Genomic DNA, 13,197 nt, shown 5'->3' with positions numbered 1-13,197 from the left:
TTGGTGTCAAATGAATTGACAATCAAATGGGTAACAAAGGACTTCCAAAGCTGTCCATAATCCCGAATTATGGGTAGGGGCTGTGGGCCTGTACTAGCAACAATACTAAAGCACTGCAAAATGGCTAAAGTGGAATCGATCTTATTGTAAGCTTAACTATATTCTTCTTCTCTATGATGCCCAGGACCCCGAATGGGTGTGGCTGGTGAAACTTTAGAGGCCATTAGCCTCTGAGAGAGAGAGAGAGAGAAGAGTTGAATGATAACCTTAGAAGGCAACATTTTGCTTGCTTGTTTGTTTTGGTTTTTCGAGACGGGGTTTCTCTGCAGTTTGGAGCCTGTCCTGGAACTCACTCTGTAGACCAGACTGGCATCTAACTCCCACAGAGATCCACCTGCCTCTGCTTCCCGCGCACCGGGATTAAAGGTGAGCCACCACTGCCCAGCTACAAGGCAACATTTATTTTATAGACTTTGGCTTCTCATGTTTCTCTGGTAGATTTAGTATTAGCTAATACTGGAATTGATTCTGCACATCAACTACCTACACTGAGAATGTCCAAATGTGTGAGATAGTTAACAATACAGGCTCTCAAACCTAACTCCCCAAGTACACTCAGTGTAGTTGACTTAGTGGCTTTCAGCTTCCATTTTCAGGATGTAACAGAACCTTGCAGGCATGGAGCATTACAAAAGTGACTTATGTGTATGGGGCAGAGAGCTGCACTGCCGCTAAAATAGCACTCCGTCATTACAGTTTTGTTATCGCTATTGGCAGCGACTTCTAGACAGCAATTCTCAGCTGGGGGTGCTTTTGTCCCTCAGAAGACATGAGGCATTGTCTGGAGCCAGTCTTGGTTGTCACAATTGGCATCTGGACAGTGAATTCAGAGAAGCGAGGCATTCAACAATGCCTAGGACAGCCCTACACAACAAAGAATTGCAGAAAGAGCATGCCTATGTTGGGAGCTCCCTCTAGACCACACCACTTCATAAATGGTTCGGGAGGAAACTGGATCAGAGATAGTAGATCTGTAGATAAAGCTGAGCTAACAACCCATGTCTTTATTCTCTATAGGCTTTTCTGTAGGGTAGAAGGCAAAGACCCTATAAAAGTTATACAATGCATTTCCACATACCAGCCAGGAAACTGATTCCAGACTCAACTGTGGCTCATTGGTAACACAGCAGAACTTAGGGATAAGCAAAATGGTGGACCAAGTCCCAAATCTGACCTGCTTCTACTTCTTTGTGTGTGCACATGTGTGTGTGTGTTAGAAAGAGAGCGCTACAGCCCAGGCTCAACCTCCTGCCTACAGTTCCCAGTGACCAGGACAATACAGGTATGTCCATGAGCCATGCTCAGTCTGGCTCAGTCTGAACCATATCCCAACATTGCTGCTTTTTCTCCCACAAAGATTTTCTTTATCTTAAATCAATGTGTACATGTGTGAATTTTTATATGGGAATCCACATGTAAGGACAGGTGCCCAAAGAAGTCAGAAGAGAGTATTGGATCCCTGGAGCTAGAGTTATAGGTGGCTGTGAGCTTCCTGGTGTGGGTACTGGAAACCAAATTCAGTCTTCTGCAAGAGCACTGTGTACTCCTAACTGCTGAACCATCTCTCCAGTCTGGGCTTTTTCTTCTAAACAAAACTTTATTATGACACTAAAATTTGTTTCCATCATCTACCTTTGCTTTTTTGCTTCAACACAACAGAGATTGCATGAGTCCTTGCAATGGAAACTCTTGGCCTACAAAACCTCTACAGTGTAGTTCTAGACAAAAGGTTTGCAGACTCTTTCTTTTGGGAATATCTCAAATACTCCTTATTGTTATACATAAATAAATCAACACACATATTTACCTGTATTTTTCCTCCGAATAATGACTGCCTCGTTCCAAGCACGTTATTAAATCTATTACAAATAAAGAGACGCGCAATTAGCACCTGTTCCTAAGTATTTCTTTAGAGATAAAGTAAATTTTGAAAGCATTATCATGTTATTTGAATTTGTCTAAAAATAAATAATACCCGAGATTACAGTCTCCAGTGTTGAATCAGTTTCTTTTTCCTGGCCTGTCACCGATGGTGACTTTCAGTGCTACGTCTTGAGAACAATAACAGAATCTACTTCTAACAGTAAGCACTGGACACCTGCAGGTATCACGCATACAATATCCTTATCAGGAGGAAAGTCATTAAAAAACCCATCACAGTTCATAGAAAACATCCTCAGGAAGATTTTTATTTTACTTTATTTTTGAGACAAGGTCTGAGGTAGTCCAGGTCTCAAAGTCACTATGTAGCTGAGGATGACCTTGACATGTTGTGGTGGTTTGAAAGAAGATGGTCCCCAGAGAGAGTGGCACTATTAGAAGGTGTGGCCTTGTTGGAGGAAGTGTGTATGTGGAGGCAGGCTTTGAGGGCTTATATATGCTTAAGTCATGCACAGTGGTTCAGACCACTTCCTATTGTCTGTGCAAGATGTGAAACTCGCAGTTACCTCTCCAGCACCATGTCTGCCATGTCCCCTCTTGACGATAATAGACTGAACCTCTGAAAACGTAAGTCAGCCCAATTAAATGTTTTCCTTTATAAGTGTTGCCATGGTCACAGTGTCTCTTCACTGCAATAGAAGCCTTAAGACACACGTTTCGGTCCTCTGGACTTTCCTTCCTGAGTGCTGGGCTTACAGGTATAGGCTTCCATGACTGGATCCATATGGTGCTGAAGTTAGAACCCAGGTTCTGCACATCCTAGACAAGCAAGCACACTACCAATGGAGTGACATGCCCAGCTCCTCAGAACTTCTCAATTCCAACAGTTTAGCCAGCGGCGTTCAATGACATAGAAAAAGTTTATCAAGAATAGTGAGATGCTGATGAACAGTCTTCTGATTTGGTTTTCTTTTTTCTTTTGGGAGACAGGGTCTATGTAGACTTGGTTGCCCTCAAACTTACAGAGCTCTGTCTGCCTCTGCCTCCGCCTCCTAACTACTGAGATTAAAGGTGTGTGGCGGCTCAAGATCAATAATCATGATCAACAATCAGGAACAAGTATGTAAAACAAAAGTTCCTTACAGGGGAACATACTTAGTTAAATCGGCAAAATATTTCCCCAAATACTCCATTCCTGGCAATAGCCCCTTCTCTCCAGGAACCCCTTGACTGAAGAATGGATAAGGAAAATGTGGTACATTTGCACAATGGAGTACCACACAGCAGAAAAAAATAACGACATCTTGAGTTTTGCAGGAAAATCGATGGAGCTAGAAAACATTATTTTGAGTGAGGTAACCCAGACACAGAAAGACAATTATCACATGTACTCACTCATAGGTGGTTTTTAAACATAAAGCAAAGAAAGCCAGCCTACAAATCACAATCCCAGAGAACTCAGACAACAATGAGGACACTAAGAGAGACTTACGTAGATATAATCTACATGGGAAATAGAAAGTAGAAAAAGACAAGATCTCCTGAGTAAATTGGGAGCATGGGGACCTTGGGGGAGGATTGAAGAGGGAGGGGAAAGGCATTGAGGGGAGCAGAGAAAGATGTAGAGCTCAATAAATATCAATAAAAAATACTTTTTTAAAAAAATATTGATAGATTATGTATAAAGTGTTCTGCCTGCATGTATGCTTGCAGACTAGAAGAGGGCTCCAAATCTGATTATAGATGATTGAGCCACCATGTAGTTGCTGGGAATTGAACTCAAGGCCTCTAGAAGAGCAGCCAGTGCTCTTAACGTTAGCACCAAATTGTTGGGAGAGGCTGCTTGTTTGTTTCCCGTTGCCCAGACTCCTGAAATAATCACAACAGAAAACTGTATTAATTACAATACTGTTTGGCCAATAGCTTAAGCATATTTTTGGCTAACTCTTATATCTTAAATTAACTCATTTCTACTTATCTGTATATCACCACATGGCTGTGGCTAACTGGTAAGGTTCCAGTGCATCTGTCTCCTGCGGGCAGCTACATGGCTTCTCTCTGACCCCGCCTACTTTCTCTCTATATTATCTCTTCTACCCTGGCTATATTCTGTTAAGCCATTGGCTAAAAGCAGATTCTTTATTAACCAATGGTATACAGAGGGGAATCCCACATCAAACCTCTGAGCCCATCTTTTAAGAACCTTAAGGAACAACATATGGGAAACACTGACCATAATGGCCAGTCACATCTAAGCTACTCTGAAGGAAATGAGTGGCACATCCTCTTCCATGTATATTTGTGCCAAAGGGGAGCGGCAGCTGGAACACCGGGCACATTGTATTCCACCCTGGATAGCGATGGTGAGGGCTACCTAGTGAAGACTCTGCACACATGAGGCTGAGGAAGAAGCCAACAGTTTCTCCCATCAGCACTTATGCTCTCACCCCAACCACGGGGTGTCACGTGGCAGTGACTTCCCCTCCTGCTACTATTCGGTCCCTGGGCTGGCGTGCCAGGTGTGTGACAGGGGTGAGGGTCATTGGTTAAAACATTTGTTTACTGAGCAAGAAAGGAGGTGCTGGGGAAGGACATCAGAGAAGCCAGACCACACAGCAGGGTTGCGGGAATTTCCCCAAAGATGTGTCAATCAAAGTTTATAGGAAACAAGAGTTACTCCATCTCATATGCATCATTGGATCCACTCACCAAACGATCTACCAGGAATCAGGATAGGACCAACTACTTACAAATGAGCTCTTCCACTCTGTCCTCAGGAGCTTCCCCAACTCTCCCGAGACAGGCTTTTACAGCCTTGACTGGCCAAACTCACTAGCAGACTGAACTGGCCTTGAAATCACAGCTATCAGGCTGCTTCTTACTCAAGAATGCTGGAATTAAATTAAAGGCAAGTCTTGCCGAATTACAGTTGTTCTGATATCACGATTACATCCAGAGGAAGAGATAAGGAGGCGAAAGATACTTTAGGCAGATAGGCTTTATATATGCCTGGTGGTTTTCCTGCTGTACCTGGATGGTCACTGCTGGAATAGGCCAGCAAAAATCCCCGGCCAGAAATGTGAGATCCGCTCCGGAATTGGACAGTCACTTCACTCGAGTTCACCCGGAGTTCTATGGGAACAGCCCAACTCCCACAATATGGACCTGGAATTAAAGCACACGGGTGGCACACTTGAAAACTTACAAAAAACAAAGAAAATTTTGTCTAGAGACAAAATATACTCTATAACACACAAAAAATTTGTATTTCTTATTCATCTGGAATTTTGTTTGGCAGAGACTAATCTGTAAATCTGATTAGACTGCTGAGCCTGGGGTAGAGTAGACAAGCAAAAGGTTGGAGGTTGCTCATTATGAACAACCCGACCGATGGGTTTTGATCTTGGAAGAAGACCAACAGAGGTCAAATACATTAAGGAAAAATTTATCATAGAGAATATACTCTAGGGACCTAGTAAGTTTGCTCAGAGGAACCAATTCAGAGGAGGTGCTAGATGAAAATACAATGCCCAATGCAAGATTTAAAAAAAAAAAAATACTGGACTGATGAGACGGCTTGGCTCCACAGATAAAAATGCTTGTCACCAAGTCCATGTGGTAGAAGGAAAGAGTCAACTTCTATAAGTTGAGGTCTAACCATCATTGAGTTCTGTGGCACGCATATACCCACACACATAACACATAAATAAATATAATTTAAAAGTTATTTTTTTGCTCATATGCATTGTTTACATTTTCCTCTTGCATTAACTTCTGTCTTAATACAAAAAATGTCTTGATTTGTGCCACGGAGTCTATACAAAAGCGTGATATTTTCCCCCCGCTTTTGAGATAGAGTCTTAGAACGTAGCCTAGGTTAGAACTTGCAATCCTCCTGTCTCGGTTTCTAAAGTGATTTCTAAAGGCAAACATTATATTATAAATTTAGAACCCCAGAACTCCTGAGGCAGGTATGTTGTTATCTCTGTGAGTTTCAGGTCAGCCAGGCCTATATAGAGACTTCCAAGGCCACCAGGGATGCTGAATAAGAACCTGTCTCAAACAAACAAGCAAACAAGTAGATGAACGAACATTTAAACCAAAGTAAATCTGTTAATTTACTGAATAATAATATTTCTAGCTTGGTGTGGTAGTTTATGCTTGTAATAACAGGACTCAGAAGTTTGAAGCAGGAAGATTGCCATGAGTTCAAGGCCAACCTGAGTTACAAAATGAGACTTAGCCAAAACAAAACAAACAAACAGAAAACACAGAACAATGAAAATGGCTATAAAACCATTTCTAGAGGAAATTGCTTGAAAAGCAATAGCAATGTTGATAAACTTTGAAAGAGCAAAATTAGACTACATATAAAACAAAAACTAAAATCCTTCCTACAACTACTTAAGTAAAGTCCAATAGGGCACTGCATTCCGCAGTGTGCATGTGGAGGTCAGAGGACTTTGGGACTTGGTTCTCTTTCTTCTGTGTGAGTACTGGGGACCAAACTCAAGCCAATGGGACTAGTGGCAAACACCTTAGTCAAGGAACCATCTTGTGTGCTCCACAAGCAGGTTTTGTTTTTTCTTTCCTTTTGTGAGACAGTCTCATTGTAGACTCTTGGCTGGCTAGGAACTCACTATGTAGACCAGGTTGTCCTAGAACTCTCAGAGATCCATCTCCCCATTTAGTCCCATCCTGACTGCTGGGACTAAAGGCATATACCTCCATGCCCAGATTCACAAGCAAGTTTTGAAGGGAGAGTCTTTACCAACTTCTCTTAAAACAGTATAGAAGCAGCCAAGATCAGCAGCTACACCAATCAGGCTAAGAAGAAAGAGATGTGGAAAGAAATGACCATTCAAATTCAATAGTAATCGCTACCCCCCAAATACGATCAAAATGGCTCCTATTTTGTAGATCAGGAATCCAACTAACCAACATCCTGTCCTGGAGGAAGGATGTGACTGTTCTCCTGTCTCATGCAAGTTTCATATTCTGAAGATACGAAAGAGATGGGCCCTCTCCTGTCCTACATCTCTGTTGTTGCCTATGACTAAGCTCCAGTGAAATCCAAGTACAATGACTTCTTGGCCCTATTCATCCATTAAATTTGTGTGTGTGATAAGTGTACATGTGTAAGTGTGGGCACACATATGCCTGGGCATGGGTAGAGAAACCAGAGCTCAAACCAGAGCTCAACCTTCTGTGTCTTTCTCTATTACTCTAGATTTTATGAAAGATATACTTATTTATTTTAAAGATTTATTTATTTATTACGCATAAAGTGCTCTACCTACATGCACGCCAGAAGAGGGCACCAGATCTCATTATAGATGATTGTGGGCCACCATGTGGTTGCTGGGAACTGAACTCAGGACTTCTGGAAGAGCAGAGAGTGTTCTTAACCCCTGAGCCATCTCTCCAGGCCCCTACTAAAAATATATTTTGAGTATTTGCATGCATATATGTATGTACACTATGTGTATGCATACCTGGTGCCCACAGGGACCAGAAAGTGGTATTGGATCTCCTGGAACTGGAATTAGAGATGTTTGTGAGCTGCCATGTGGGTGCTGAAAACTGAACTTGGTTCTCTTCAAGAGCGACAAGTGTTCCTAACTGTAGTCATCTCTCAAACCCCTCTATCTTAGTTTTAAAACAGTCTCTCACTGAACCTGGAGCATATGGATTAGGCTGGGCTGTGTGGCCAATGACCTGAAGCACCTGTCTTTTATGTGGTACTGGAGATCACAATTTGGGTCCTCATGCTTGTGGTAGGCACTCTGTCAACTGAGCCATCCTTCCAGCTCCCTCTTCTCTCCTTACAAGCCCTCATCACATATTAATACTTCCCTGACGTAATATTTGCAGGATACTTAGAATAGCTCATATGTCAAGAGCTATATGAGTGCTTCTTTAATTTAAAAAAAATGCATGTGTTCTCTTTAGACTGTGTCTAGAGCAAGACAATATCATATTCCCCTCTTCATCTCCAGCAGAGTGCATTCTGTCCTTCAAATATTGCCTGCATTGAAATGATCTTCATTTATAATGATTTGTAAAAGCCTAACCCAAATAAAAGGACATTGCGGAACATTTTTTAAAATGTATTCTCTTTGAAATACCAGGAGAAAGAAGTGACATGTGCCAAAGTAAAGCAATAACTGTAAATCAGAGTTGGCTCACAACGGTAATCTCAGCACTTGACAAGAGGAGGCAGGAGGCTTTGGAATTCGATGGTAGCTTGGGGTACATGTCAGGGGAATGCCTCAGAACCCAAGGACTGGGGATATAAGTGACTCAGTGGTAAAATTCTTGCCTAGCAGATGGTTAATAATGATTCACTCTAGACTCACTTAACAGTCAAGCCTCTGGGCATTCCCTTGAGGGACTACCTTGATTAGGCTGAGATGGCAGACCTCCCCTAAAGCTGGGGAGCACCATTAAGCCTCTGGGCATTCCCTTGAGGGATTACCTTGATTAGACTGAGATGGAAGACCTCCCCTAAAGCTGGGGAGCACCATTCCCTGGCCTTGGGTAGCAGACAGCTCAGAGGGCTACCTGAGCACGAGGTGCCTTGTTCTCTGCTTTCACACTTCAGTTGCGGTTTGAGCAGCTACCCTGAGCTCCTGCTGCCAGGATTTCCCAGTTGTGATGAATGGGGTCCTTGAACAGTGAATCCAAAGAATCCCTTTCTCCCTTAAGCTGCTTTGGTCAGGGTATTTTAACATTAAGGTAAACATTACAATAGACCCAGTGTGCATATGTCATGGATAACTAGGATTCTTACAAATTTAAAAACAGTTTATAAATATTAAAGACAGGCAGTTAACTAATCTAACCTTACACAATTGTCCTTGTTAGGATTTTCTGCTGCTGGCATAAAACAGTGACCAAAAGCAAGTTGAGGAGGGAAGATTTTATTTTAGTCCAGAAGCCAGAGTCCATTACCAGGCAGAAACTCACGGCAAAAACTGAAGCAGAGATCATGGAAGAATGCTGCTGGTTGGCTTCCTTCCCATGGCTTGCTCAGCTTCTTTCTTACCCACACCCTACCCAGAGGTGGCACTGCTTACAGCAGGCTACGCCCTCTCCCATCAACCATTAACCAAGGAAATTGCTCACAGACCAATACTGATAGACAGTTTTCTAATTGAGAGTCCCTCTTCCCAGGTGACTCTAGTTTTGTCACATGAACAAAAATTAACCAGCACAATTGTGAAGTACAATAGGCATTTCTGTAGGTTAATGACAGTCACAGGCAGTGCCTGACTCCCAGGTTGTATGATGTGTTTGAAATATATTTGCCCATTACAGAGGTTAGTATATTGGTGTATAAACCAAAGAATGAAAACAAAGAAACTCAGAGCAGTTAGTAAGTTAGGACCTTCTCCTAGCCACGTCTCTGCTGGTGCACTCCTCTCTAAACTGCTAATACTAAGTCTCTGTTAACTCTCCACAGCATCCCAAAGAACTCTGATAAAAAATTCAGACAAACACATCTAAATTGACATCCCAAATGAATTCAGTTTCACTTTTTAAAAGTTTATGAAGCGTTGAAATGTTGCAAAACCGACCACTTATTCCAAAAATAGATAAGACTACGGGTCATCACACAAATTTGTACACTATATAATTCCCTAGAAGCCAAACACATGCAGCTGTAAAGTTATAATTTGGTTTTATCCTGCCAAAGTTATGATAAGCACACAGACATTTCTGGAAAAAGTTCAGAGAAAGTAAAGGCAAACTCACTGTCCTTTAATGACCCTGATGCCAGACACCAGTCTCTCTCAGTTTTAGCACGCCACAAAAGGGTGCGTCCTAGAGAGAGTATGAGAAACCTTTCTCTGTATTGACGTCACGTAGAATGGCTTTCCTGATCTCCTAAGTGGCTACAGCATGAGTGAGGCTGAGTTTGCGGTGGGGATGGGGCTGTTGCAATGCAGCCTGGTGGGCAAGGCACCCAAATCATCACCCAACTCCAAGGCAGGACAGCTGCAGATTCCTTTCCACAGGCAAGAAGCTGTATAAACAGAAGACATGGCTACTCCAAGGTATGATTAAGCAGAAGGTTTTTATTATAGATACGTGATGTGGGAGGTCCTTCCGTATATGTGTTGCTTTTATTGGTTGATGAATAAAGAAGCTGTCTTCAGCCTGCGCAGGACAGAATAGAGGTAGATAGGAAAAACTAAACTGATTGCTGGGAGAAAGAAGGCAGAGTCAGAGAGACACCATGTAGGGACACTGCCAGAGACAGACGCCACTGGCTGGTACCTTGCTGATAAACCACGAGCTTTGTGGTACAATATAAAATAAAGTAATAGAAATGGGTTAATTTAGAATATAAGAGTGAACTAGAAATATACATAAGCTAATAGGCCAAGCAGTGTTGTAAATAATACAGTTTCTGTGTAGTTATTTTGGGGCTGAGCAGCCAAAAACAAACTAGGAGCCTCCTACTACAGATTGGAGTACCAACATGGTCAGCTATATTCATGTAAAACCTGGGAAAGCTTAAAAAGGAATTCTACACACACACACACACACACACACACACACACAAAACAGTTTAACACAGCTTCTTGCTGTGTTTACTGGCAGCGTGCCACAGCTCCTTTAAGAGAGGTCTTCCTGGTTCAGCAGTAGCAAAAGAAAAACAAAATGTGTTTCAAAATGGCAGCTTCCTGGGCTGTGCTGCCAGCACAAACTCTGGCTCTTTCAGGAGGCTGAGCATTTGAATGGGGTTTGTGAGCAGCATGATACAATCTGCTTAATCGCCATTAGACACACTGCATACCTGGAACTGGGGTAGTGTGCATGGCTCGCAGAGGTGGTGAACATGCCTCTGCCATGTTGGACAGGGTGGAGCCAAAAGGCAAAGCAGCCTAGTTATGTCACTTAGCATTTTAAGAAGTGCTCCTGAACAGAAAAGGATTTCAGATATACAATAGGACAGTTTCAGACTTAAAAGACCTCTAAATGAGATACAGTATATTTAAAGAATGTACGTAGGCTTGGGGGAGAAAAGAAAGAGTAAAGAGATTTGCATCAGTATGGATCTTGGTCTATTGATACAAATTTAAGGTCAATTTTGTTATTTTTATATTTCTGCTCTTGATTAAAGTATTGTGTTTGTGCACATACTCATTTAATTTTAAAACTCATTTTAATACTCATTTTAAAATGCAATGTATAATTAAGAAATATAGGTTAATAGATAATCATCTATAATGGTCAAGCTTGTAGTCATGCTAGTTAAGTTTTCTAGATATACAGAGATATATTTCAGTTAGAAAGATAATCTTAAAACATTTCAAAGACCTATGGAACATGAGATTTAAAAAGTTTTAAAAACTGGGGATTTTTTTATGATAATGAGACACGTGTGCTTCTGGCAGCATCAATTTACTTCAGGAAGACAATGGGCATCGAAGAGTCTCCTCATGGAGTTTGCTAGCCATCTGGGCAAGAAACTGCTCTTGTCTGGACTGCTTTATGTTATGCTGTATGAACTGGATCTGCAGGACCCACAGTGAAATGACTGCTGAAGCTGCCTAAAGAAGGTGTGATCGTCCTTCAGGGTTTCTGCTTCATGAAAGAGTCTGCCAGACATTCTGCAGGATACAAAAGAAAGTGACTGACAAACTGCCAATATAGGCAGAACTGTCTTTGAAATTTCCTGCCTCATGGAAAAGTCTGCCAGATACTATGGGCCTATAGACTGAAGATGGATACCCCAATGGTACAGAAGAACTTTGGGCGACTGTCCAGGCAGCGAGATGTCTTTGTCAGTTCTAGAGTTTTGGAAGTTGCTTACAATGCACTTCCTGTTAACTTAGGTAATATTATATCCTTTTGCGGTCTTTGATGGAGTTTAAGAGTAGATAGTTATAATTATAGTTTTCCTTAGTTATAATAAAGGATAAAGTAGATATAAATGGTATAATTATAATTCTTGCTTGATAACTGTTTTATTATATGTAATTTTACTATGTTAAAGTTAAAACCTTCCTTTTTATTCAAACAGAAAAGGGGAGGTAATGTGGGAAGTCCTTCTGTATATGCGTTGCTTTTATTGATTAATGAATAAAAAAGCTGTCTTGGGCCTGCGCAGGGCAGAAGAGAGGTAGGCCGGGAAAACTAAACTGAATGCTGGAGAAAGAAGGTGGAGTCTGAGAGACACCATGTAATTGCAGCCAGGGACAGACGCGCTGTAACCTTTCTGGTAAACCATAAGCCTTGTGGTAAAATAAAAAATAATAGAAATGGGTTAATTTAAGAGATAGGAGTGAGCTAGAAATATGCATAAGCTAATAGGCCAAACAGTGTTGTAAATAATATAGTTTCTGTGTGGTTATTTCGGGGCTGAGCAGCTGGGAACAAACTAGCAGCCTCCTACTATAGATAAGAGGGAGAGAACAGCCAGAGGCATCTGGAAGAGTCCGGAACACAGAGAGAAGGTAGATGGAACATGGCAAGCAGACTGGACTTAGCCATGAACAAATGGAGGGAGGGGAATGAGACATGAAGAAAGAGAGTGTACCAAGAGTAAAAGGCAAAAAAGGAGGGAACGTAGCTCAAATAGCAGGGTTATAAGGAGAATGACTTGCTTGGGGAGGCTAGCCCACGAGTTGGAGGAAGTCTGGGGTAGGGGGAGGTGAGAAGAGAAGAGGTCAGAAGAGTCTGAGCTCCTGGACTGGTACTTGCGGTAGTGAGGGAGCCTGGAGGCCAGCGTGAGCTTTGATATGCTAATAGGCATCACAGATAGCCTTTTGTCCCTTCTGCCAGTGAAAGGGGAAATGGCTCAGCTGGTAGAGGAATGCTGGCCTTTGTCTAACTGCCAGAATCTGGGGGACATGGAGCTTCTTTTGGAAACTTCCCACCAGGAGCTAATAATTGTCTTCCTAGAGTTAAAAAGGAACAGATAGCCAATGGGAACCCCTAAGACACCCTGGTTACACTAGCAAAGTTTCCAGACTCCCTACACAATGTGTTACTGGGGTTGAACCTAGGGTCTTGCATGGGCTGGGCTAGTGCTCTATCACTGGGTATATCCCTATTCCTCTTTTTCACTTTTTATCTTAGGACTAGAACATTAGCTTGCTTAGACTGACCATGAACTCATGATGTAGTCTTGTGAAAATCTCCTGCCTCTGCCTGCAAACAGACAGCGTAACAGACATGCGTGCACCAAGAGGCTTGGTAGAATAGTATCTCTTCTTATGAAAACTTTTCTCCAGCCCATGT

General features: G+C 42.1%; 1 protein-coding gene across 1 annotated transcript in view; it reads right to left on the bottom strand.

Annotated features, from left to right (window-relative positions):
* Nucleotides 1–13,197, bottom strand: part of Dcbld1 (discoidin, CUB and LCCL domain containing 1) — an 84,573-nt gene that overhangs the window by 28,223 nt on the left and 43,153 nt on the right. Inside the window, exons 3-4 of the mRNA XM_087911012.1 lie at nucleotides 4,972–5,106; nucleotides 1,868–1,919 (exon numbers count right to left, since the gene is read on the bottom strand). Coding sequence (XP_087767138.1) covers nucleotides 1,868–1,919; nucleotides 4,972–5,106 — 187 coding nt within the window. The remainder of the gene's footprint in view (nucleotides 1–1,867; nucleotides 1,920–4,971; nucleotides 5,107–13,197) is intronic.

This window comes from Myodes glareolus, chromosome 1, assembly GCF_982192425.1.
Source record: "Myodes glareolus chromosome 1, mMyoGla1.1, whole genome shotgun sequence".
Classification (NCBI taxonomy): Eukaryota; Metazoa; Chordata; class Mammalia; order Rodentia; family Cricetidae; genus Myodes; species Myodes glareolus.
Note: the sequence above shows the minus strand (reverse complement) of the source record. Positions and strands in the feature narration are given on the sequence as shown.